Raw genomic sequence first — 23,354 nt, 5'->3', positions numbered from 1 at the left:
TACCGCAGGAGCCCGCGGCGCGCGCGCCGGGCTCGGAGCTGGGCCCGGGGGCGGGGCCCGGGGCGGGGGCGCGGTTGGCGGCCCAGGTCCGCGCCCCGGGAGATGCAGGAGTAGGAGCTGGGGACGCGCCGGAGGCCCGAGCCGCGCTTTGCGCGGCGCTGGAGCGCCGAGTCTTAGCCTTGCGCCTGGGCCTCGTTCCACCGCCCGAGCCGGTCTTGTGTCGGCCGTAGCACAGCTCCCGCTTCCTCGAGTATATCACTGTGTTGTGGATGACGACCCATGGGAGCGACGCGGCTTCGGGCTGCGGCCTTCTGGACCTCCGTGTTGAGGCCCGCGAGGGCCTCATCGCTCAGCTCCGACCTTCTCGCGTGCCTGCGGCTTGGCTCTGTGCCCTCCGCTGGGGGCGCGCCCGGGACCGGTGCTTGGCGCCTGGGCAATGCGGGGCGGGGCTGTGAGCGCACAAAGGGCGGTGCAGCTGTAGGTTCGGCGAGTCCGCCTAGGCGACCAGCGCCATCGCAATGGGTGCTCGCCTAGGCTGAGAGGGTCGAGCCTGCAAAGGAGGAGGTGCGTCTCTTGACTCCGGGGAGCACTGAGCAGCCCCTCTCCTCTCTGCTCAGCCCCACAGCCTACCTGAAGGGGTTAAACCCAGGTGGGGCGTGGTCTCAGGGATACCACTGCTTCCATGTGTACTTTAATTCCACGTGTACATTAATATGCACATTAATTGATTCTGCAAATACCTGTGTAGTGCCTAATCTGTCTTTAGCACTGCTCTAGGCTCTGGACAGGGTGAGGAGCAAGATTCGTTCCTTCCTGACCTCCTCAGTCTAGTGGTCAAGATGGAAAAAACAAGTCACACTAATAAGTGTTTAGATACAAGCTGTGATGGAGGCTATGAACAGGGTGTGTTAAATCTAGGAGGCCTCCTTGAGGAGTTGACCTTTAGGCAGAGAGGCCTGAAGAATGAGAAATCAGCTGAGGAGGGTAGTCAGAGCCAACGCAGGAGGGAGGAGGAGTTTGACTTCCTGCATGGGCAGAAAGGCCAGTGTGGGACAGGACCTGGGAAGGGTGGTGTGAGCAGAGGTCCTGAGGTGGCCAGGAGCCCACTGAGGACACCATCAACTGACCCAGGAGCTGGGGATGTGTGCTGAGGACCCTGGGACAGTGCTGGGAAGTTTGGGGGAGGGTACCCTCGCCTGATCCCATTTCGGTTTTGCATAGATTCTTCTGGAGAGTGGATTTGACGACAGCAAGTGAGGACCACAGGCTTTGCGGGGGGAGCATGGAGCTGTTGTAGTGGTCCAGGTGAGAGGTGAGGGAGGGAACGTGGAGAGTGTGGAGAGGATCTCGGTTGCTGGGGGTGGGGAACATGGGTCAGCCATGTAGGGAGGGGCTGTAGCATACTTCTAGGTCCCTGGCTATGAGCAGGCGGGCCCTTTTCCAACTTCTAAGTCTTCCAAGGGAGCAGGAGCCGTCCCACTCTGTACCCTACCAGGCCAGCGGCCCCCACTGAGATTGCCAAGAGTGTGACAGCTGGACTGAGGCACTTTGTAAAAATTAGGCCTGTGTCCACAGGTGTTCATTGCCTGGGCCAAGACCAGGGGAGGTTTGAAGGCTTCAGAGAGCGCCTCTGGCTGGACAGATGCACAAAGGCCTTTTGTCAGGCTGGGGTGGCTTCCTGACCCCTCCCTCCCTCCAGGGCTTGGGTGGAGGGGCTGGGACTGAGGTCCACCTGCCAGAGTGTGACTGAGGGAGGAGGGGAAGAGCCATCAGAGTGCTGCTAGGCTTGCCACCCCTCCCAGCTCTCAGAGCTGTGGGCGGGGGTAAGGAAGAACGCCAGGTTTGGATGGGCTCTCGGCTCCCCTGTAAGACGGTGGTCCCGAGATGTGGCCCCTGGGCGCAACGTGTCTGGGGATTCTAGGGCCTTCCCTTCAACACCCCAGCCAGTTGGGGGAGGGTCACTCCTGACCTCAGAGATTGTGTCTGCAGCACACTGATAAATCATGAACTCAGAGGTGATTCTCAGAAGAGTCCTAGCCATTCCCAATTCCACCTTGCCATTCCCAATGCTAGTGACTATAGATGGACCCTCTTCATCCTGCGGCAAGCCCCTCCACCACAGCAGGACCTGTGGGGTGGGCCTGTGAGGTCTGCCTCTCCCCAGCAGATGAAGAAACCCTGACAATATATGTTTAACACAAATTTCCTCCTCTGCCATTTGGGGACATTAAGAGACCTTTCCTCCAATGTGAGGATTAAGCCAAACAAAGCACTTAAGAGCCTTTAATATTTTCCTGGTGATGACTGCAGTCAGCTCAGGAACAGAGCCAGGGGCACACCGGGCCACTGGGCAGCTCTGCCCAGCCTGGGCAGCAGCAGGGCGTGGCGAGCCGGGAGGGGCAGCCTGGCGGTGCTCTAATGGCCCTTCCTTCCCCTCCTCCCCCAACACTCACACTCTGGCAGGAACCCCCCCCCCCCAACCGTCACTGCTTCCCCTCCTACCCAGGGAGCCCCATGCCCCTGCCTCCCCAGGTGAGGGGTGTGGCAAGGAAGCGGAGAAGGCCCCAGTGAAGGGCAGGGTGGTGCAGCCAGGACTGGGGCACTGCTGGGGAATTCCAGCCTTCCGGGTGCCCAAGGCCTCCCTTCCTACGGCAGGGAGGTAGTGGGACCCGGGGTCACGCCCAGCAGACTCCCAGAAGTCCCTCATGGAGATCTGGGGAGGTCACCAGGATGGCGGGAGCCCGGCACCCAGTGTGTGTGAGTGGGGCAGCTCTGGTGCAGACAGAGAGGCTCCAGGTAGGAGCCCGTGGGACCCCTGCCAGCCCCAGAGGAGGTGGGGGAGCTCCTGGCCCAGTGCCTCCAAGACGCCCCCGACCTTCTGCCAGCAGACATTCGCCTTCTCCGTGTGCTGGTCGGATGACAGCGACAGCTTCGTACGCAGAAGCTGGGAGGACTTCAGGAGATTCCATGTGAGTGAACCTGGTCACCCGACTTCCCCTAGCAGCCTGACCCACGGGAGACCACCCACACCCTGCCCTTGTGCCCACTCAGGCTTTCAGCCAAGGAACCCCTGCCTGCCCTCCCAGGGGAACCTAGTGGGCCCTCGGAGACCAATGATGCCTCTTCTCCCTCTCAGAAAACCCTCAAGGAGACCTTCCCGGTGGAGGCAGGCCTGCTGCGGAGATCTGATCGCGTTCTCCCCAAGCTCCCAGGTCAGGCCAGCAGGGATCCAGGAGGGTGGGGGCGGCAGCAGTGGGACGTGAGGAGCCCAGGCGGGGCCCCCACAGCTGCCCCGTCTTGCCCGCAGCCGATGCACCCTGGCTGGTGCTCCGAGGCCGCACCAGCCGAGGCCTGGCCTGCCTGCAGCTGCTGGAGGCCTACCTGAGGGCGCTGCTGGTGGCTGGGGAGCGTGTGTCCCGCAGCCCAGTGCTCACTGGCTTCTTCGCGCCACAACCTTGGGACTTGGAGCCTATGCTGCCACCTGGCAGGTGCCTGCCCCGAGGATGGGGGAGGTGTGGTGGGGAAGAGCCCACAAATGGGGAGGCTTGGAGGCTGGACGGGCCTGTGGGAGACACCTGACACCTCTCCCCTGCACCCTGGGCCCTCACCAGCCAGGTGATCCTGCCCACCCCGCAAGAGCCCCCGCCAGGCCTCCCAGGCAGCCCTGCCATCCGCACCCTGGAGGCCCAGAGCCTGCGCTGCCTGCAGCCCTTCAGCACCCAGGACACGCGGGGCCAGCCCTTCCATGCTCAGGCCCAGGAGGCCCTGGATGTGCTGCTACGACACCCCTCAGGTGGGCTGACGCCCTGCAAGTGGGCTGGTGGCAGTCAGAGGGACAGGCCCTCCAGCCCCTGGGATCCCAGCGGGCTGCAGGAACTGAAGCCCCCTGCCTGTCCCCCTCTCGGGCACAGGCTGGTGGCTGGTGGCGAACAAGGACCAGCAGACGGCGTGGTTTCCTGCTCCCTACCTGGAGGAGGCGGCCCCACACCAGGGACAGGATGGGGGACAGCCCCTGGGGATAAGCGGTGAGACTGACCCTCCTCCCCACACCCCCGCCGTCATGGGGCAGTGTCCAGGGCACGCCGGGGAGAGGCGCCACGGGATGGCGGGGGCGACGGTGGCCCTGCAGTGTCTGCTTGGTCCCACTGGGCTTTAGAAGGGGTCTCTGGTATTGAGAGAGACCTCCGAAGCCCCGTGGTGACCACCCAGCGTCCATCCCCAGGGCCCCAGTTCTGTGCTGTCTGCGCCTATGAGAGCAGCCGGGCTGATGAGCTGTCTGTGCCTGCAGGGGCACGCGTGCGTGTGCTGGAAGCCTCTGACCGAGGCTGGTGGCTGTGCAGGTGTGTGGGCTGGGGCTGCGGCAGCTGGTCTGGTGCGGCGGGGTGGGGGGGTGGGGCCCAGAGCCAACCAAACTCTGCGTCCTACAGGTTCCGAGGCTGCACCGGTCTTCTCCCAGCCGTGACGCTGCAGCGTGATGGGCTGGGCACCCTCCTCAGCGGGCCATGGCTCCACCGTGGGGCTGATGGTGCAGAGGGCGGGGAGGGCAAGGCCCACGGCTCCCCCAGGTCCCCCCAGACCGTGATGCTTCCGCCTCCTGTGCCTGCTCGGCCGCCCCTGAGCGCCATTCAGAGCCGCTGCTGCACCATCACCCGTAAGGCACTGCGGCAGGGAGCCCCTTGAGAGAGTGTGGCTTATCGTGGAGGGCGGTGCTGTGCACCCCAGACCCCAGGGATCACCCCAGGCTCCAGAGCCCAGGGATGACGGCTAGCAGCCACCTCAGCCTCAGGGCCGTGGGAGGAGCAGTGGAGGTGGGGCTTGCTGGGCCGCATGCCCCCGGTGTGCCCTGAGTAAAGCTCTCCTGACTGACCATGCCGTGTCTGTGTTGAAGGGCAGGTCTGGGGGTGGGCCACCTGTGGCCCAGGACCAGGGGGTGAGATGAAGTCAAGACAGACACAAGGAGCCAAGACAGCAGAGTCCGTGTTTCTGTGTGTTTCACAGGGCTGAGGGGTTCGTGGGGAGGGTGGGCAGCTTCATGTTGTGCCACAGGAAGTCCAGGAAGGTGGCTGCCTGCAGCGTCCGGCTGAGCCGCTGGAAGTGCCGCTCTGAGGGAGGACCGCAGGCTGTCAGGGGTGGCTGAGCATGGCGGATGGCCCTGCCTGCCCCCCGGCCGGCCCACTCACCGGTGTAGGGCAGCAGGCCCTCCATCGAGGCCCGCACACCATCGTAGGCCAGCAGCTCGTCTGGGGCCTCATGCCGCAGCAGCACGCTCAGCACTGCCTGGGCCTCGTGGCAGTGCCGTGAGTTGGTGTTCCACGTGACGCAGAAGCGCAGCAAGGCCTCTGTGGACAACGGGCACAGTCACACCTGACCCCAAGCCCCCAGCCTCACGCGGCCCCATCCAGCCCGACCTGCCCGCCCCAGACCTTTCTGGTCACGCCGCAGTTGGAGCACCGTGGTCTCCAGCTTCTCGCAGGACTCGGGGTCCCTTCGGATGGCTGCGGGGGGAGGGGACATTGAGCCCTAGGGAAGGGGCAGCACAGACCCCAGGAGACCCCCCCACCCCGTGCAGCCCGAGGCAGCACCGACCCTGGATGACGGTCAGCACGGTGTGGGGCCGGTCCAGGGAGATGGCCAGGCCCAGCGCCCGCAGGTAGCGCTTCTCGTGGAGCAGGTTGTCGAGCTCTTGCTGCCTGGAAGGCAAGGAAGGGACAGGGCACAGGGCCCCTGGGGGACCTGGCCAGACCTGACCCCTGCCGGGGGTGAGCAGGGTGGCTACTCCAGAGAGGAGGGACCAGCGTGCTGACTCCATGCTGGGCGGGGGGAGACCCTACTTACTTGACCACCTGCTCTTCTCTCTTGGCCTGCTCCTTGGCCTGCTCCGCCTCAGTCACGTCCTAGGGTCACACCGGGGTCACACTGGGCTCAGACTGGCCCCCACACTGCCCTGCCCACTGTGATGCCCTCCCGGGCCCACACACCTTCCAGAGGACGACGCGGGAGTCACTGGCACCGGTGAGGGCGCGGTCATCCAGCCGGCTCTGATGCAGCCCCCAGACCTTGTCCTCATGCGCGTCCAGCGTCCGCACGCACTCGTTGTTCTTGATGGTCCAGAGCTTCAAGAGCCCGTCAGAGCCGCTGGGGTGGGGGTGGGGAGGGGTTCAGCCTGGGCCCACCCAGCACACCCCGGCCCTGCCCACCCCCCACTCACCTGGACAGCAGCTGCGTGCCGCGGCTTACGAAGGCCACCTTCAGCACAGAAGCGTCGTGCCCCTCGAAAGTCTGTGGGTGGGGTGGAGGACCGGGTGAGGCGGGGGATGGGAGGCCGGGTCTGGGGTGAAGGGGGTGCCAGGCCTGGGCCAGGGGCGGCTCACCTTGAGGCAGCTGAAGTCCTGCAGGGCCCAGAGCTTGATGGTGCCGTCGGCCGAGGCTGTGGCCAGCACCTGGTCCATGGGCGAGAACTGGACGCACCAGAGGCCGCGCCGGTGGCCCGAGAAGGTGCCCAGCAACTGGCACTGTGGCAGGGCCCAGAGTTTGGCCGTGCGGTCCTGTGAGCCCGTGGCCAGCAGCTTGTCGTTGGGGGCGACAGCCACACTGTTGATGTCCTGGTGGCAAGAGCAGGCAGCCGCTCAGACCCCCATCCTAGTGAGGGCCTGGCCACGACCCCACCCGGGTGCTGCGTGCGGTCACCTTGTCGTGGCAGCGCTGTGTGGCCTGGGCCTGCAGGAGGACCGGGCCACCCTCGGGGCCTGTGCCCTTGGACAGCAGGGCTTCAGGGAGGGGCCAGAGCTTCACAGTGCAGTCCTGGCTGCCCGTCACCAGGAATGTCTCCTTCAGCCTGCAGCCAGATTTAGGGGAGGGGAGATACCTGCTCAGCCCTGCCAGCAGAGCCCCATGGCTCAGGCCTGCCAGACCTCAGGCCAGACTGGGAAGCCTGCCCCACGACTGGAACTGCCACGTGGCCCCCACCCCGGCACCCCTGGTGACTCAGTCCAACAGTGGGACCCCTCCCTCAGGCATCGCTCAGTGTCCTTTTACCCACCAACCTCAAGGCTACTTCTAAGGAACCGCAGCCCCTTGGGGTCCCCTGCCCCAGCCTCTGTTCCACACCCCTGGGCTGGAGACTCAGAGAGCAAGGCGAGAGCCGCCTCTGCCTCTGCGACACCCCTGGCCCTGACCACTACCTGGAACAGCAGATGGTGCCCACGCTGTGTGTGTGCCCAGAGCCCTGAGCCACACAAGCCACCTCGCCAGCCTTGTTCATCCTCCAGACGCGGATGCTCTGATCCTGGGGATGCGAACGATGAGGGGAGGCTGGGTGGGGCTTCCCCACCAGTCCCTGCCCCCCAGCTTCTGTGGTGTCTCACCTTGGCACAGCTAGCAAAGAGCCGCCCCTTCCGGAACACATCTAGGGCCAGGACAATGTCTGGAAGAAAATAGAGTGGCCATGGCTAGAGGTCAGCTGAGGTCGGGCCAGGCACTCCATCCAGGTAAGGGCCTAGGGCCTGGTTCGTGCCCTCACCTGTGTGGCCGTGGAGAATCTGGCAGGCTGAGGTCTGTAGATCAAACACCTTCAGGCAGGGGCTGTTAGAGGCCACGACAACGTGGGAGTCTTCGGGCCCAAGGAACCGGACATCCAGCACCTCCTCGCTGTACCCGGCGAACTGTGGGGCAGGAGGGACACGCGGCGGGCTGGGTGAGTGGTGGCGGGGGGTTTGGCGCTGGGGCTGGGGCCGGGGCCTAGCAGGGGCAACGCCCGCGCACCTGTTTCTGCAGCCGCAGGGAGCGAGCATCGTAGAGCAGAAGGTTGTGGTCGGCAGTGACACTGAGGAGGAGGCTGGCGGTGCGGGCCAGGGCGCAGTGGGTCAGCTCTCGCCCCGGGCCCGGCAGCCGCTGCTGTGCATGGACACACCGCCCAGAGGCCGCCTCCCACACGCGCAGCGCACCTGTGCAGGGACAAGGCGGCTGGGACACAGGGTCCACCGGCCCCTGCCCCCTCCCGCCCGTGCCCGGCCCACACACCTTGGTCGCCGGCCGTCAGGAAGTGCAGGCCCACAGACTTCACACCTAGCTCTGGTGCTGGCTCCTCCGGCAGCAGCACTGCGGCCTCCACGCTCTGAGGACAAGCGGGTCAGGGGTGGAGCCCCCAGCCCTGCCCCCGCTCCCCTCCCACTGCCCTCACTGGCACTGGCGCCCTCACCTCAAACACCGGCACAGTCCTTGTGGCCTGGAGGCTCCTCAGGTCCCAGACGACACAGATCTTGTCCCGGCCCGAGCTGGGGGGGGACACCCGCCTCAGTGCCCGGGCTGCGGCTGTGGCCCTCCCTTCCCTGCCAAGGCCGGGGCGCTGGGCTCTGACCTGAGCATGGTGTGGCCGTCGGCACTGAAGGTCAGAGATGTGATGGCACTGTAGTGGGCAGTCAGCACGGCCAGGCACGACCGCTCCTGCAGCGACCACACGCGGACGCTGGTGTCTGCGGCCGAGGAGAAGAGCAGCAGGCGAGTGGGGTCCGGGTGGAAGGCCACCAGGCTGCGGGCAGGCAGGGCGGGGCTGTGAGCTGCGCCGCCCTGGCCGTGACACCCCCCACCCCCGCCCCCCACCGCCCCGACTCACTGCACGACGCCCGGCGAGCCCCGAAAGTGGTGTGTCCCATAGCACTGCACGATGTCCCAGACGCGCACGGCCCCGTCACAGCCGCCTGTGGGGGTGGACCTGAGGTGGGGGCGCTGTGGGCCCAAAGATCCCTGCCTGGCTCGCCACCCCCAACCCAGCCGGGGTCCTACCTGTGGCTAGCAGTGTGGAGGTGGGGTCGAAGGCCATGGTGGCCACAGGGGCTGTGTGTATCGCCTTCCACAGGCGGGTGACGCTGCCCTCCTGCCAGGCCCACTGAGCCAGCAGCAGGGCTCGACTGGCTGTCACCAGCACCTAGGGGAGGACGCAGTTCAGCTGGGGCATGGCTGTGCGTGCCATCCTCACCCACTCAGTCTGGGTGGGAGGTACCGGAGCCTGCCTCCTGTCCTGATCCCACATACCTTGTCGTCGGGGCTGAGGTCAAAGGCAGTGATGTCCTCCTGGTCCTCCTAGGGGGGAGAGTAGGTGCGCAGGGCACCATGAGAACAGGCTGCCATCCACACCGGCCCCTCGCCCCGACCCTCCCCGCCCTCACCTGCTCCAGGCTCCGCAGCACAGCCCCCGAGGCCACGTCCAAGATGTTGACTCTGGTGCCACAGACACAGAAGAGGTGCTGTCCAGTCTGGTCCAGCTGGGGACAAAGGAGTCTCAGCCAAGGGAACACCCTGAAGCCCCAGGCTGCCTCATCACCCTGCTGACCCCCCGCCCCACCCTGGGGCAAGTACCTGCACCTTCCCGCCCTTGTAGAAAGGCTCGATTTTGCGCTCGACAGCATAGCTGGAGGGAAGACAGGGCGAGAGAGTGAACCACCACCCCGTGGTCCCCGGTGCCTAGCCCTGTGCTAGGTGCTCTCCCGGAGATCAACCCAATAGGGCCCTGCCCTTGAGGAACTTCTGGGAGGGTTGGGATTCTGGTGTGAGTGTGTGTGCACACGCACGCGTGGTGGGGTGATGAGTTCGTCTGTTACCCTCTTTACCCCTCTCAACCATATTGGGAGGTGGGTGTTAGTACCTCCTTGTTACAGAAGATTTGGGACCCTGAGCGGGTCAGTGATCCATGCCGGCCCAGGGAAGCAAAGGCAGTCCAAATCTTCCCAGAGGTGCCTAGCAAGCCAGGCCTTGGACGCCCTCTGCTGGCCATGGGAGGCCAGGCCTGGGTACCAGCCCAGAGCAACATCTACTTCAACACCCTTATCCTTGAGGTCCAACTCCAGCCTGCCCCTCCCCAACCCCAGTTCCTTCCTCCACCCCACTCTCCAGGCAGATTATCCTCACCCCTGCCTCTCGGCTGCTTCCTTGCTGGTCCAGGCCACGGCACTCTCCTCTCTGGGGAGCTGCTACAGCCTCTTCACCACTCTCTCAAAGCTTGCTCCCAGAGAGGCATTTTAGAACACAACTCGTTTGTGTTGTCCCCTGCCTTGAAACCCTCTCCTCTCCTTACATGTTTCCAAAAACCTGCCATGAGGGGTCTCTGCTGATCCTTTGTGTTCACACAGGCTGTTCCCTATTCCCAGCCTGGCCCTCTCTGAATTTCCAAGGTGCCTGGCTAACTCCACTAAAGGAAGCCTGACGGCCAAGAGGAAGCTGGAGGCCCCCTGAGCCTGCTCAACCATCCAACAGAGGCAGTCTTGGCATCAGGGCTTCCCCTTGCTAGTGCTTGTCACAGCCACTGATAGGAATGATCTGCTTGGTAGGTTTGCCCCATCAGACTCTGCTCCTACACGTTAGACTGAGTCTGTCTGGACCCGGGAATGAGCACTTAGATATTCAACATAAATTTGGGGATTGCATAAGCCCGGGATTCAGGGACTCCTGGCCACGGAGGTCTAGCTCATCTGACCTCTCTGCCCAGTCCTTGGAGAAGAGAGACAGCGTGTGAAAGCGCCCCAGGCCGCCTGGCCCAAAGGTGGCTCTTCTGGGACTCCCACCGTCCAGGACCAGCCTCGACTCTTCCTCTCGCTTTGCGATCTCTTGTGCCCGCCCCCGACCGACCTGCTTCAACTTTAGGTCGCGGAAGCTAGCTGCACCCGGCCTGGCTCCAGGGCCCGCACTCCGAAAGCTGAGCGCTGTCAGTGCCTGCGCTGCCACCTGATGCCGCAGCCGCGACGCCGCCGCCGCCCGCCTGTTAGGACCCAGCCCTGTTAGTACCTCATCCCTCCCCAAACCGATGCGTGTGGGACCCACGCCGTTGCCTTCGCTACTCCGACTGCGAACCCGACTCCCTCCCTCGGCGGCGCGCCCAGCCCCAGCGGCGGATTCGCCCCCAGCCCCAGCGCCCCAGCTTACTTGGACTTGAAGCGGCCCACTCCGGCCGCCGCCTCAGCCATGTCGCCGGTGCCACCGCGTGAGGGAGACCCGGGAGCCATTCCGCACCTTGGGCTCGCAGAGATGGCGTCACCGCCCACTACTACTGTGACGTCATCGGCGCTGCGACATCGGCGACATCTTTGTTGTAGGCAGAGGCGCGGCGTCAGGAAGCGGAAGATGGCAGAGGAGTTTCCGGCCTGGAGGGTGGGGCGTAGAGTAACGTGGGAGCGGCTGGGGCGGGAGGCGTAAACTGGCAGGGTGCTGGAGTCGCCAGCCGCCTGTCTTTTAAATGAAAATTTCAAAAGGTTTTCGTAGGAGCTAGTTATTGAAGTAATCCCAAGACTCCTGCCCCCTTGGCATTCTGGGGTTTGGGTTAAGCGCGGTGGGTTAGCAGAGCCCTGAACCGGGCTCCACCTTAGCGTATGGTATGAGAAATACCGCAGGTAAACTACTTCAGTTTAGTCGCTCTGTCGTGTCCGACTCTGCGACCCCATGGACTGCTTCCCTGTCTATCACCAACCGCCGGAGTTTGCTCAGACTCATGTGCATCGAGTCGGTGATGCCATCCAACCATCTCATCCTCTGTCGTCCCCTTCTCCTCCTGGTAGTAAATCGGGCTATTTCGGAGCCGTTCGAATATTGATTGAGCACGTTCTCTGTTCTAGGCACTTGGGAGACACCAGAGAAGATACCGTGCTAGTGAGGTGAAGGCTGGGCAGAGGAAGGGCCCGGTTATTCCGGGCCCTTGTTAAGTGGTTAGTGACCTGGAAAGAATGTAGCAGGGTGAGGATGGAGTGGAGTGCAGGGGGCGCAGCTTTAAACTGGGCGATGAAGGAGGCTTCCTTGTAAAGGTGAACCGCGAGCAAAGCCCGAGGTTGGTGAAGCAGGGAGCCCTCTGATTATCTGGGGGTACAATGCTTCAGACTGAGGAACAGGCAGTGCAGAAGCCTGGCATTTAGGAGAAACAGAAGCCGGTGTGGCTGCAGGGAGTGAGTAGGAAGGAGAATATAGGGAAGAAACAAGATAAGCAGGGATCCTCGGGAATCACTGTGAGCAGTTGGCTTGTACTTTGACTTCAGGGGTTTGAGCTGTTTGTGCTACTGGCTGCGAAGCCAGGAAACAGATTGGAAGAAGCTAACTGGGAAGGAGGACTGGGAAAGGATGGTCAGGGAAAACCTCTGCAGAGGAGACAATCGAGTGAGAAAAAATCAGGCAGAGAGCCGAGGGGGAAAGTCAGTGTGAGGAACTGGTGGGAAAGAACTTGGAGAGGTCCATGGGAAAAGCTAAGGTGCCTCTTTCCCCTGAGAGGAGTAGTTCCTGGGGGAGGCAGGGTGAGGTCAGCAAACACAGCTGTAGTGAGGCGGCCAGGCCTGGGCTCTGCATTTATTTACCCTCTATTTACAAGGTAGCTTGGCCCTGGGGCCCCCACACCTCAACCCCAATGCTGCCCTCTGGGATGGCCTCCGCCTCTTGCGGGGCACCCACGAGCTGGGGGTCATCTTCCTCCAGGAAGTCCGCCAGCTGCCGGCGGATGATGCCGGTGGTCCGGTGCATTTTGCGCATGTGCCGCAGCAGGCAGAGCACCAAGGTCCGGCTGCGCTGCTGGCGCTGGCACCAGGCCTCTCGCAGCTCCCGGTAGCAGTTGTGGTTTGCCCGCTCGGCTGGGCCCAGGGTGGCCCCGCAGCCCAGGGAGCAGCGATGATGGGCACCGTGCTGGCAGTTCTGCCTGTGCTCAGCCAGGGCCCCACGAGGCACCCGCGACATGCAGCCTTCATTGGGGCAGACCATCAGCTCGAAGGGGCATGAGTCCTGGTGTCCCTTGCGGTGGGCCAGGGGGCACGTCACCTGGCAGCCAGCTTCGGCGTTCCTGCACTGGGGGTGGAGGAGAGCATTGTGTGAGCCAAACCAGGTCGGGAACATCTCCAGCCACCCCCAAGAATCCCCCATCCATGAGGTTTCACTGACCAGGAAACACTGAACTGGCAGCCTCCCAAGCTCTTAGGCTACCAATGATGTGGTGGAGAGAGGCAAACTGTAGCAAATGCTTGAAGGTAGGAAAAATCTAGATCTCAGAGGAGTGGGGACAGGTGGTTTAGAGAACAGGGAGTTACATCGTTGGCTTGGTCTAGTGAGTTGTATGTATGCCAGGCTTTTTTTCTTCTATTTTTCTTGGAATTGAACCCAGGATATAGCAGTGAGTGATCACACCGTCCTGGTTATCTGAGTCATGAAGATCTTTTTTGTATAGTTTTTTGTATTCTTGCCACCTCTTCTTAATATCTTCTGCTTCTGTTAGGTCCATACCATTTCTGTCCTTTATTGAGCCCATCTTTGCATGAAATGTTCCCTTGGTATCTCTAATTTTCTTGAAGAGATCCCTAGTCTTTCCCATTCTATTGTTTTTCTCTATTTCTTTGCCTTGATCACTGAGGAAGTCTTTCTTATCTCTCCTTGCTATTCTTTGGAACTCTGCATGCAAATGTGTATATCTTTCCCTTTCTCCTTTGCCTTTAGCTTCTTTTCTTTTCTCAACTATTTGTAAGATAGCCACGATGGTGTGATCACTCCCCTAGAGCCAGACATCCTGGAATGCGAAGTCAAGTGGGGCCTTAGGAAGCATCACTGTGAACAAAGCTAGTAGAGGTGATGGAATTCCAGTTGAGCTATTTCAAATCCTAAAAGATGATGCTTTTAAAGTGCTGCACTCAATATGTCAGCAAATTTGGAAAACTCAGAAGTGGCCACAGGACTGGAAAAGGTCAGTTTTCATTCCAATCTCAAAGAAAGGCAATGCCAAAGAATGTTCAAACTACAGCATAATTGCACTCATCTCACACGCTAGTAAAGTAATGCTCAAAATTCTGAAAGCCAGGCTTTAACAGTACTTGAACTGTGAACCTCCTGATGTTCAAACTGGATTTAGAAAAGGAAGAGGAACCAGAGATCAAATTGCCAACATCCATTGGATGATCGAAAAAGCAAAAGTTCCAGAAAAACATCTGCTTTATTGACTATGCCAAAGCCTTTGACTGTGTGAATCACAACAAACTGTGGAAAATTCTTCAAGAGATGGGAATACCAGACCACCTTACCTGCCTCCTGAGAAATCTGTATGCACATCAAGAAGCAACAGTTAGAACTGGACATGAGGGAGGGCGGGAAGAAAAAAAAAAAAGAAGAACTGGACATGAAACAACAGACTTTTCCAAATTGGGAAAGGAGTACATCAAGGCTGTATATTGTCACCCTGCTTACTTAACTGCTATGCAGAGTGTATCATGCAAAATACCAGGCTGGATGAAGCACAAGCTGGAATCAAGATTGTCAGGAGAAATATCAGTAACCTCAGATATGCAGATGACAGCACCCTTATGGGAGAAAGTGAAGAGCCTCTTATTGAAAGTGAAAGAAGAGAGTGAAAAAATTGACTTAAAACTCAACATTCAGAAAACTAAGATCATGGCATCCGGTCCCATCACTTCATGGCAGATAGATGGGGAAACAATGGAAACAGTGAGAGCCTTTATTTTCTTGGGCTCCAAAATCACTGCAGATGGTGATTGCAGCCATGAAATTAAAAGACGCTTGCTCCTTGGAAGAAAAGCTATGACCAACCTAGACAGCGTATTAAAAAGCAGAGACATTACTTTGCCAGCAAAGGTCCATCTAGTCAATGCTATGGTTTTTCCAATAGTCATGTGTGGGTGTGAGAGTTGGACTATAAAGAAAGCTGAGTGCCGAAGAATTGATGCTTTTGAACTGTGCTGTTGGAGAAGACTCTTGAGAACCCCTTGGACTGCAAGGAGATTCAGTCAGTCATAAAGGAAATCAGTCCTGAATATTCATTGGAAAGACTGATGCTGAAGTTGAAACTCCAATACTTTGGCCACCTGATGCAAAGAACTGACTCATATGAAAAGACCCTGATGCTGGGAAAGACTGAAGGTGGGAGAAGGGGACAACAGAGGATGAGATGGTTGGATAGCATCACGGACTTAATGGACATGAGTTTGAGTAAAGTCCGGGAGTTGGTGATGGACAGGGAGGCCTGGTGTGCTGCAGTCCATGGGGTCACAGGGTTGGACATGACTGAGTGACTGAATTGAACTGATGGCAGTGAAAGTGCCAAATCTTAACCACTAGACCAAAAAGGCACTCCCCAGCCAAGGTTGTTTGTTTGTTTGTTTGTTTTTGTAATCTCAATTTCCCTATCTGTAAAACTGTAAGGCTGGAGAGCAATGGCACCACAGCAGGCTCTCAATCCTTTATAATCCCCATTTTACAGCTGGGGCTCTTGGAGCCCAGAAAAGTTAGGTAACTTGCCCCAAACCACACATCAAGTATGTTGTAGAGAAGTGACTCACATTGAGCCAGTTTTGATAACCCTAAGGGGAGCAGTGTATTGGTGGAATAGAAACCCTCAGTTCTGAGAATGGGGTTCTTTTCAACCCCTCTGCTGGCTTTGCCCCAACCCATGCACAGGGGAGGTGGGTAGGGTGATGGGAGGGGTGTTCTGAATTACCTTGACTTCCAAGCGGCCAATGATCTTCTGGAGTTTATTCACATGGACCATCTTTCTCTGTCTCACCTCTTTCCTGCAGCATGGGCAGGTCTTTTGTCTAGGAGACATGAGTGGGGGTGATGGTTGGTCATGGAGGTGGCAGGAACATGCCTCCCCTGGCGGCCCTTCCTTCTCTCTAGCTGGAATGGCATAAGAGGGCTTTATAGGGAGCACTCAGCTCTGAGGCCGGGGTGCAGATTCCACAGGGCCCCAGCTCCTATATTAGCATCCCAGGAGATTTGGCAGCTGAACCTAATGGCCACCATGACCCAGTGCTTGGCTGACCTTCCTCTCTGTTCTGGGTCCTAGGAATGGGCCTCCAGCCCTGCCCTTGCCCCCGAGCCTCTTGGGTACCCAGTAGCACCTGGCTAGCCACCGGAGGATGCATTTCTTGCAGAAGATGTGGTTGCATGGCAACCTCACCGGCCTCTTGAAAACTCCATGGCAGACAGAACACAGCAAGTTGCAGTCGGGACGGCTGGTGAAGAGGTTGAGATCATACCCGCCACTCTGCAAAGGCCAGGCCTACATCAGGGCCTGGCTGGGACCAGGATCTGACTCCCCACTCCACATGCCTGGAAAGGGACTCCAGGAAGCTTTGGGTTGGAGGTGGGCCACATGAGAACCCCAAGTGGAGGGTTAGGTCAGCACCAAGTGTGAGGGGGCCCAAGATCCCCCACTTCTACCAGACCCAGCTGTAGAAGCTGGCCTTGGCCTGGAGTTAGACCTAGGCCAGAGGTCTCTGAAAGGTTTCCTTGTCCCATTTTGGGCCCTGTACCCCATTGTGCAGACCATCTCAGTGAGGAGTGGGGTCCAGCTTGGGCAGGTCTCTGAAATTAGGCACAAATCTAAGAGCTCACCATGATCTGTGTCTGGACGGCAGCTCCACTGAAGCCAGGGCTCAGGAGTCACCATTTCATTGCAGGAGCAGGCCTGACATCACAAGAGCATTGTCCAGCTCGGGCCAATCACAGCCCTGGCCCAGGGTACCTACCACCTGGCTCTGCTCCCACCTTAAGAGCCTCAGGGGTAGGGCAGCTCATAGCCAGGACAGGTCTCTGGAACCCCTGACTTCAGGGTGGCTGACAGTTGACCTTCAAACAGCACTAAGGCTGGAACCAAGCTTCCAGGGGATACTTCCTCATAGCTGAGGCGCAGGGATTGTTTCTCCTTCCTCACGTGTTGCTGCCCTGGTGACTTAGGTCCCCAAGAGCTCTGGGGGCTTTAAACACTGACCCATCACCAGGCCTCTTGGGATCAGACCCACAGTTATTTCCAGGGTACAGACCAGGGATGAGGACATGATTTCTGTGGTACCAAAGCAGCAGCCTAGCATGTGGAGAGCCTCCCAGAGCCTGTTCTGACCACCTGGGTATGCCTATGAGGAAAGGCATGGATGGGTAAACCAATTCCAACTTGGGAAACTACCATATTCCCATATAGGAGGCACAGAAGAGAACTGGTTTCCATGCCACTGGGTATTTGCCCAGGCTTAAATCGCTCAGTCGTGTCCAACTCTTTTGAGACCCCATCGACTATAGCCCACCAGGCTCCCCTATCCATGGGATTCTCCAGTCAAGAATACTTGAGTGAGTAGACATTTCCTTCTCCAGGGGATCCTCCTGACTCAGGGATCAAAGCCGGATCTCCTGCATTGCAGGTGGCTTCTTTACCATCTGAGCCATCAAGCAAGGCAGAGTGTAGAGTTCATCAAATCCTAGAAGATTTTGGAGGGTAGGACCTTAGGAGTCGCCTGCCAACCTTCAAGACCGGGTTCAATCCGTGTGGCATTCAAAGCAGAGCCGAGATGGCTGGAAGAGAGATGTCTCACAAAGGTATCTCCTCCACTGCACACCTCGGGCCGAGCAGCCACAGATGCGATTTGCAGGCTGATAACGGGGGGACCAAGAACACACACACACGGATGAATTAAATCAACAGCTTTATTAAAAGGTGAAAGGAAAGCCCCCCTACCCGCCCCCCGACGGTCTTGGCGGCGTTGGCCTCAGGTTCTGCGCATCCAGCTGTCCTGCGGGTAGAAGACGAGGTTAGATACCAGAGTCCGAAACACGCGAGAGGCCGCAACCGAGCCCGGAGGGGCGGCGCGTGTCGGGGCCTGGGTTTCACATCCCCACATGAAGAAGCGGGCAGTGAGCTAAGGCCTCCGGTGGCTCTGGGCGCCGAATCTCACCTGCGGCCGTGGTCAAAGCCGAAGGTGATTTTCAACCAACGCCGATCTCCCAAACCGCCCGCCCCAACAGCTTCGCAAACAGTAGGAAGCCAGCGGAACCACGGTAACAAACCTACCTGCAGACGGAAAAGAAAAAATGGCGCCGGCGCGAGCCCTTATATGGGTCGCGCAAGTTCCGGGGCCGCAGACACGCATGTGCACACAGAGCTCGGCGGAGGCGGGGCCCCGCGCCGCCAATCACAGGCTCTTTTATATACTCTTGGCTGCGCCATTGGGGCGGGACAACCGAGATCTCGCGACCCTTGGCGCTTTATAAAGTCACTGTCGCGCGCAGTGTCTCTCTTCTTCTTCGTGAAAACACGTGAGTGGCTTTCTCCGTGGCTGTCGCAGATGGGCCTGGGCCGCCATCGGACGGGGCCCAGGATGCTGCGCCCGCGCTCCGTTGTGGAGCCCGGCCTAGGTGCCCGAGGCGGCTGTACATGCCAGGACTGCGCTCACCGACTGGTTCTTGTTTCTCTTTTTAGCAAATGGCGGATGACGCCGGTGCTGCGGGAGGGCCCGGAGGCCCCGGGGGCCCCGGAATGGGAGGCCGCGGTGGCTTCCGCGGAGGCTTCGGTAGTGGCGTCCGGGGACGGGGTCGCGGCCGGGGTCGCGGCCGGGGCAGAGGCCGCGGAGCTCGCGGAGGCAAGGCCGAGGACAAGGAGGTAGGTCTGAGCTGCGCGCGTGAGGCGGGCCCTTAGGCAGCACCGGGGAGGAGGCCCTGGTCACCTGCGCCTTTTTCTCTCGTAGTGGCTCCCCGTTACCAAGCTGGGCCGCCTAGTAAAGGACATGAAGATCAAGTCTCTGGAGGAGATCTACCTTTTCTCTTTGCCCATCAAGGTAAACACGTGTCCTCATCTTGGATGGGGCCGTGTCCTGCAGTCGAGGGAGAACTCTTGTTGGCCAAACGTTGAGAGGTTCTAGACTTCACTTTGCTTGGACTTCCCTGGTGGCCCAGATGATAAAGAAAATGTTTTGAGTACAGGAGACCCGGGTTTGATCCCTTTGTTGGGAAGATCCCCTGGAGAAGGAAATGGCTACTCATTATTTCTTGGAAAACTCCATGAGCAGGGGAGCCTGGTTTACAGTCCATGAGGTCCTAAAAACTCCCAACACAAGCAACTAACACTTACAACTCCCCTTCAGGTGTTTATTCTTTTTTTTTTGTAACGAGTTTATTTGTTGCAGGAGTCTGAGATTATTGACTTTTTCCTGGGAGCATCCCTCAAGGATGAGGTTTTGAAGATTATGCCCGTGCAAAAGCAGACCCGTGCTGGTCAGCGAACCAGGTTCAAGGTATCCCAATCATCATACCTTCCTGGGCAGTTTTTGCCAAGGGTCTTCGTGAGACTCTCTCAGCTCTGCATGGTTGCACTTGTTGTCACACGTGTGACTTTCGTAAAGGGGAGAGAGAGGAAGGATCTCCTCGGGATCTCAGATTGGCCTCCTTGGTGGCCAGTCTTGCCTTGAGGGGCGCAACAGACCCTGTGTGGTGGGTGGTTAGTGATGCTGTGGCAGCCCCTGGCCCCCCCACCCATGTCAGTCTCTCTGCAGGCGTTTGTTGCCATTGGGGATTACAACGGACACGTCGGTCTGGGTGTCAAGTGCTCCAAGGAAGTAGCCACCGCCATCCGTGGGGCCATCATCCTGGCCAAGCTGTCCATCGTCCCCGTGCGAAGAGGCTACTGGGGGAACAAGATCGGCAAGCCCCACACGGTTCCTTGCAAGGTAGGCTGGATGCTCATGCACAGTAGGGCTTGCGGTCGTGTAGACTCCCGCCTGTCCCCTGACGTCTCTACCCCTCCCCAGGTGACTGGCCGCTGCGGCTCCGTGCTGGTGCGCCTCATCCCTGCCCCCAGAGGCACTGGCATCGTCTCCGCCCCTGTGCCCAAGAAGCTGCTGATGATGGCCGGCATCGACGACTGCTACACTTCTGCCAGGGGCTGCACCGCCACCCTGGGCAACTTCGGTAGGTGGCCCGCAAGCCAACTCCAGGCTTCTCTCAGCTCCGCTTAACCACATTCTGTATGTGGTTGGCGTATTTTGGAGAGAGAGAGAAAGGCCCTCCTAATGCACGACAGACTGGCCCACAGTGGCCTGTTTGTTCCTAGGAGTGCAGCAGCCTCCATCTCCATCTGGGGGTTCATCTCGAGTGAATTCACCAACCTTCTCTGGTTTTCCCTTTTCCAGCCAAGGCCACTTTTGATGCCATTTCCAAGACCTACAGTTACCTCACCCCTGACCTCTGGAAAGAGACGGTGTTCACCAAATCTCCATATCAGGTACCGCCCGCCCCCACCCTGTTGAAGAGCAGAGGAGTACTCTGTCTAGCTGCACAACTAAGTGTCTTGTTTTTCTAGGAATTCACTGACCATCTTGTGAAGACCCACACCAGAGTCTCTGTGCAGAGGACACAGGCCCCAGCTGTAGCCACCACATAATTTTATAAAGGGAATAAAAAAGTGAATGAAACCAGTTTATAGTTGCGTCTTGTTTTTCTTGTCAAATTTTTTTGGTTGTACTATGTGGCTTGTGGGATCCTTCCCAACCAGGGCTTGAACCCAAGCCCACTTCAGTGAAAGCCACTGGACTTAGGCTCAGTGGTGCTGAATTTGGACGGGAAGTAGGACCAGTGAGAGAGAAGTGTGTCTGGGAGCTGAAAGTAACAGCACAGGCACAGGCTCTATTACTCTTTATTTTAGCAGCAGTGACAAAGGGGACACACAGCTGCCTCAGGCAGCAGCAGCCTCTTTGGCGGCTTTTCTCTCTGCCAGCATCCTCTGCTTCTGCTTTGCCAGGCACTTCCTGGCAGAATAATGGGCTCCCAGGTCGTGGTCTGGGAAAGAGACAGGGAGGGGAATCATGGGTCACTCCTGTCATGAGGGAAACTTGCCTTTTCTCTGTGCAGGGAGGCAGGTCACTGAGCTGACAAGACAGGTAGGGTGACTGGCCTCATTAGTAAAGCGTTTAGCACAGCCAATGTGGAGGGTTGGGAAGGGAGGGCTGGGAAGGCAGGCAGGTGGGAGAGGCAGGAGCGCCTGGGGGCAGCTGAAGGGGAGGGCTCACTCACAGCGGTCCTGGTAGGCCTTGACCACCTGAGTGAACTGCTCCAGCTCCTTGGCACAGTTCTGCCTGTGGCTCTCACCTTCCCTCTGCTGACAGGCCTTCAGCCTTTCCTGGATAATGTTGACGATTTCTTGATCAACTTTGCTGAAAGGAAAACAAGGAAGATGGTCTAAAAGGATTCCTTTCCCTGTACTGAGAGAAAGTCAGATGAAGGCAGGGCTTGGGGGCCCTGTGGTCTGGCCTCCACCCATACTTCCCAAGGGCATGATGGCCCCCAACAGGGTACATTCATTGTGCAGGGCTCTCACTGAACAAGCCCAAGGCGGGAGGCTTACTAATCTCTTCTCCACTGCATTTCTGCTTCGAACATACACAAGACGTCCTTCTCCTGGCACTCTGTGATGTCTGGCACGCGGCGGAACTCACGGTGGTAGTAGTAATACTTGTTCTTGGCATGCTGCCGCTCAATAAACTCTGTAAAGAGAAAAGCCCAGACCCAAAAAGGCTACTGGTTTGGACAGGTCACAGTCTGAAGGGGCTCTTAGCTTTGTATTCTCGTAAGCCGTGGAACAGGCAGGTTTCCCAAATGTTCCCAGTTTTACAAAGACTGGCAACTGGACTCCCAAAGAGGTGTGGGAGGGCCGGCAGCCAGCCCTGGAAAGGACTGGGCTACAAGCGGACGTCTGCAGTTTATGGAGAGTTCTATAAGGCAGGCACCATCCTTATCTCACTCTGTCCCTACAACCCTGGGTAGGGCAGCGCCTTTTCATTTTCAGAGAGGACATCCAGGCTCTGAGATGGCAGGATTCAGAGTCTATGCTCTGCAAGCCCCCACCTGCTAGTCCCTCCTGCTGGCCCACCTCCCCAGAGCACGGGGGACTCCACTGTGGAGGCAAAGAGGCCCCAACAGGGAGCCATCAGCAGGACTCCAGTCCCAGTTCTGACACCACTGACCTTCGGTCTCAACTTCCCCATGAGTAAATGAACAAGCCGGACCTAGTGAGAGAGATCTCACCTATTACTCCTGTTTATTCCAAACCTTGGCGGGGGCAGGCATCTAGTTCCTCCGCCAAAAAAGAGCCACCAGAACATGCTATGCACCCCAAATGTTTTGCTGTTGAAGGAACGGATTAACTGCACGGACGCATCGCCTGGCACCAGTGATTAAGGGCACAGTGCCCTGGGTGCTGCACCCCACGTGGCTGGGTGACCAAACAACACCTTTAAAAAACATTCACCTGGTTTGGACCAGAGATGGCGGCATTTGGGTAGCTCACGGAAGGCAAGTTACAGTACACCTCGGTGGCAGGGCCATTTTGTAGGCCTGCGAAGGGGTACCAGAACACCTCTGCACCTCAGCCCTCCGGGACCGCCTGCAAAACGCGGTGCATTTTGCGGGATGTGCAAAATGTGCAAAATGCGGGATGCCCAGCGCGCTGGGAGAGTGGGATCTAACAAGCCTCTCGGAACGCAGATGACTTCGGTCCGCAAACAGCCCCTAATATGTGAGAAACCTGAGCCCAGGGGTGCGTGGACCGCTCCCCAAGGGGCAGGGGCCGTACGGGGCGGGGGTAGACGGGGGGCGTCCTGGGAGGCGAGGAGGCCTGGGGTGCGGCGGGGTCCACGCTGAGTGACCGGGGCGGGGGCGGGGGGCCCGGCGGGGCTAGTACCTCTCACGAGGGTCACCGGCCGGTCCACGAGGAGGTCAAAGGCTTTCGTAAGGTAGGTGATAGGGTTGGGCAACGAGGTCTGAGGCGAGGGCGCCGGCGTGCGGCGCGGGGGCTCCGGGTACACGTCCTTGTCCCAGCTGTCCGGCATGGCTGCGGCGCGCGGCGGGCTCAGCCCTCAGACGCCCTGCCCGGCCTCCACCCAGGTCCCGCGGCCTAGCTCGCCCGCAGAGGACACCCGAGCGCGGCCGCGCTTGCGCAGGACGGCCGGCGCCCGCGGGGCACCATGGGACTTGTAGTTTGTCCGGACTGCCCAAGGGTGGCCTCGAGAGGATTACGAGTTCTCCGGAGACGCTTCGCGGCCGGCGCGAGCGCCCCCGCGTGGGATCGCAGCGCTATCGCATACGCAAGGAGTGCCTGCCGTGCGCTGGGCGTTGCTATCAGCGGTGAAGGAAACAGAGGATCCCTAGTTTAATTCTGGGAGCAGAGAGACACTTTAAGAAGTCTAAGTTTAAAAAAAAAAAAAAGCCGTCTAAGTAAGGAGTAAAGAAACCACTCATTTCAGATGCACGTGCCAAGTGCAGCAGGGAGCAGGATGGTGAACACACCAGGATGGCGAACTCAGTTCCAGAAGAGAGAAGTCAACAAATAAAGCAAACTACCAAACATCCTACTCTTCCAGGAAGCCTTCCTGGGTTGTCCGTTCCCTACAGCCCTCTCTGGGCCCCACTGTCTCTGCCAGGGCCTCTCATGGACTGGCTGATGCTCGTGAGCTTGCAGGACGCCTGGGGGGACAGGATGCTGCCTGGGGCAGCACAGGGTTTAGGGTTTGCCCCATCTACCCCCACCCCCACCCCCCCTGGTGGCTCCTCCCCTGGATACAGGGCACTCTCTT

The 23,354-nt window shown here is 59.2% G+C and overlaps 5 protein-coding genes, 1 long non-coding RNA gene and 3 other non-coding genes across 16 annotated transcripts; 4 read left to right on the top strand and 5 right to left on the bottom strand.

Annotated features, from left to right (window-relative positions):
- The first annotated feature begins 72 nt into the window (after positions 1 to 72).
- NOXO1 (NADPH oxidase organizer 1) lies at positions 73 to 4,867 on the top strand. 6 transcript variants are annotated; one of them, XM_040254025.1, is made up of 10 exons: positions 73 to 564; positions 1,222 to 1,305; positions 2,656 to 2,796; positions 2,886 to 2,969; positions 3,137 to 3,212; positions 3,308 to 3,488; positions 3,612 to 3,793; positions 3,912 to 4,025; positions 4,223 to 4,340; positions 4,428 to 4,867. In XM_040254025.1, the coding sequence occupies exons 3-10, from the start codon at positions 2,731 to 2,733 to the stop codon at positions 4,678 to 4,680; spliced, it is 1,074 nt and encodes a 357-aa protein (XP_040109959.1). In that variant the 5' UTR covers positions 73 to 564; positions 1,222 to 1,305; positions 2,656 to 2,730; the 3' UTR covers positions 4,681 to 4,867. The 6 variants fall into 6 exon arrangements, with proteins under 6 accessions (XP_040109959.1, XP_040109951.1, XP_040109978.1 ...); XM_040254017.1 differs by lacking the exon at positions 73 to 564 and having other exon boundaries at positions 785 to 1,305; XM_040254039.1 differs by lacking the exons at positions 73 to 564; positions 1,222 to 1,305 and having other exon boundaries at positions 2,408 to 2,751; positions 2,889 to 2,969.
- Positions 4,868 to 4,958: 91 nt separating this feature from the next.
- On the bottom strand, positions 4,959 to 11,073 carry TBL3 (transducin beta like 3). Its single transcript, XM_040253995.1, has 22 exons — positions 10,915 to 11,073; positions 9,355 to 9,406; positions 9,165 to 9,260; positions 9,031 to 9,078; positions 8,782 to 8,923; positions 8,612 to 8,696; positions 8,357 to 8,527; positions 8,198 to 8,273; positions 8,020 to 8,113; positions 7,762 to 7,943; positions 7,520 to 7,661; positions 7,365 to 7,423; positions 7,182 to 7,285; positions 6,688 to 6,835; positions 6,372 to 6,602; positions 6,209 to 6,279; positions 5,979 to 6,135; positions 5,836 to 5,894; positions 5,587 to 5,690; positions 5,424 to 5,495; positions 5,181 to 5,339; positions 4,959 to 5,102 (listed from the first exon to the last, which is right to left on the bottom strand). The coding sequence occupies exons 1-22, from the start codon at positions 10,992 to 10,994 to the stop codon at positions 4,993 to 4,995; spliced, it is 2,442 nt and encodes an 813-aa protein (XP_040109929.1). The 5' UTR covers positions 10,995 to 11,073; the 3' UTR covers positions 4,959 to 4,992.
- A 1,260-nt stretch (positions 11,074 to 12,333) lies between these two features.
- On the bottom strand, positions 12,334 to 16,539 carry RNF151 (ring finger protein 151). Its single transcript, XM_040266295.1, has 4 exons — positions 16,510 to 16,539; positions 15,861 to 16,006; positions 15,458 to 15,554; positions 12,334 to 12,807 (listed from the first exon to the last, which is right to left on the bottom strand). Exons 1-4 carry the CDS (start codon positions 16,537 to 16,539, stop codon positions 12,334 to 12,336), a joined length of 747 nt encoding a protein of 248 aa, XP_040122229.1.
- Positions 16,540 to 17,423: 884 nt separating this feature from the next.
- LOC120873182 lies at positions 17,424 to 18,071 on the bottom strand. 2 transcript variants are annotated; one of them, XR_005723404.1, is made up of 2 exons: positions 17,804 to 18,071; positions 17,424 to 17,525 (listed from the first exon to the last, which is right to left on the bottom strand). It is a non-coding gene; the product is annotated as an uncharacterized LOC120873182 (long non-coding RNA). The 2 variants fall into 2 exon arrangements; XR_005723405.1 differs by having other exon boundaries at positions 17,688 to 18,059.
- LOC120860029 lies at positions 17,601 to 17,727 on the bottom strand. Its single transcript, XR_005720224.1, has one exon. It is a non-coding gene; the product is annotated as a small nucleolar RNA ACA64 (small nucleolar RNA).
- Positions 17,977 to 20,206, top strand: RPS2 (ribosomal protein S2). Of its 2 annotated transcripts, XM_040253964.1 has the most exons (8): positions 17,977 to 18,048; positions 18,212 to 18,391; positions 18,477 to 18,566; positions 18,915 to 19,022; positions 19,281 to 19,454; positions 19,536 to 19,695; positions 19,917 to 20,008; positions 20,087 to 20,206. In XM_040253964.1, the coding sequence occupies exons 2-8, from the start codon at positions 18,215 to 18,217 to the stop codon at positions 20,165 to 20,167; spliced, it is 882 nt and encodes a 293-aa protein (XP_040109898.1). In that variant the 5' UTR covers positions 17,977 to 18,048; positions 18,212 to 18,214; the 3' UTR covers positions 20,168 to 20,206. The 2 variants fall into 2 exon arrangements, with proteins under 2 accessions (XP_040109898.1, XP_040109890.1); XM_040253956.1 differs by having other exon boundaries at positions 18,027 to 18,048; positions 19,281 to 19,695.
- Positions 19,076 to 19,210, top strand: LOC120859854. Its single transcript, XR_005720171.1, has one exon. It is a non-coding gene; the product is annotated as a small nucleolar RNA SNORA64/SNORA10 family (small nucleolar RNA).
- LOC120859862 lies at positions 19,723 to 19,850 on the top strand. The gene has a single exon (XR_005720172.1). It is a non-coding gene; the product is annotated as a small nucleolar RNA SNORA64/SNORA10 family (small nucleolar RNA).
- Positions 20,207 to 20,407: 201 nt separating the features above from the next.
- On the bottom strand, positions 20,408 to 22,749 carry NDUFB10 (NADH:ubiquinone oxidoreductase subunit B10). The gene is made up of 4 exons (XM_040253977.1): positions 22,463 to 22,749; positions 21,128 to 21,266; positions 20,797 to 20,936; positions 20,408 to 20,562 (listed from the first exon to the last, which is right to left on the bottom strand). The coding sequence occupies exons 1-4, from the start codon at positions 22,608 to 22,610 to the stop codon at positions 20,459 to 20,461; spliced, it is 531 nt and encodes a 176-aa protein (XP_040109911.1). The 5' UTR covers positions 22,611 to 22,749; the 3' UTR covers positions 20,408 to 20,458.
- Between the last annotated feature and the right edge of the window lie 605 nt (positions 22,750 to 23,354).

The sequence above is a fragment of the Oryx dammah genome, unplaced genomic scaffold (genome assembly GCF_014754425.2).
Source record: "Oryx dammah isolate SB20612 unplaced genomic scaffold, SCBI_Odam_1.1 HiC_scaffold_2, whole genome shotgun sequence".
Lineage (NCBI taxonomy): Eukaryota > Metazoa > Chordata > Mammalia > Artiodactyla > Bovidae > Oryx > Oryx dammah.
Note: the sequence above shows the minus strand (reverse complement) of the source record. Positions and strands in the feature narration are given on the sequence as shown.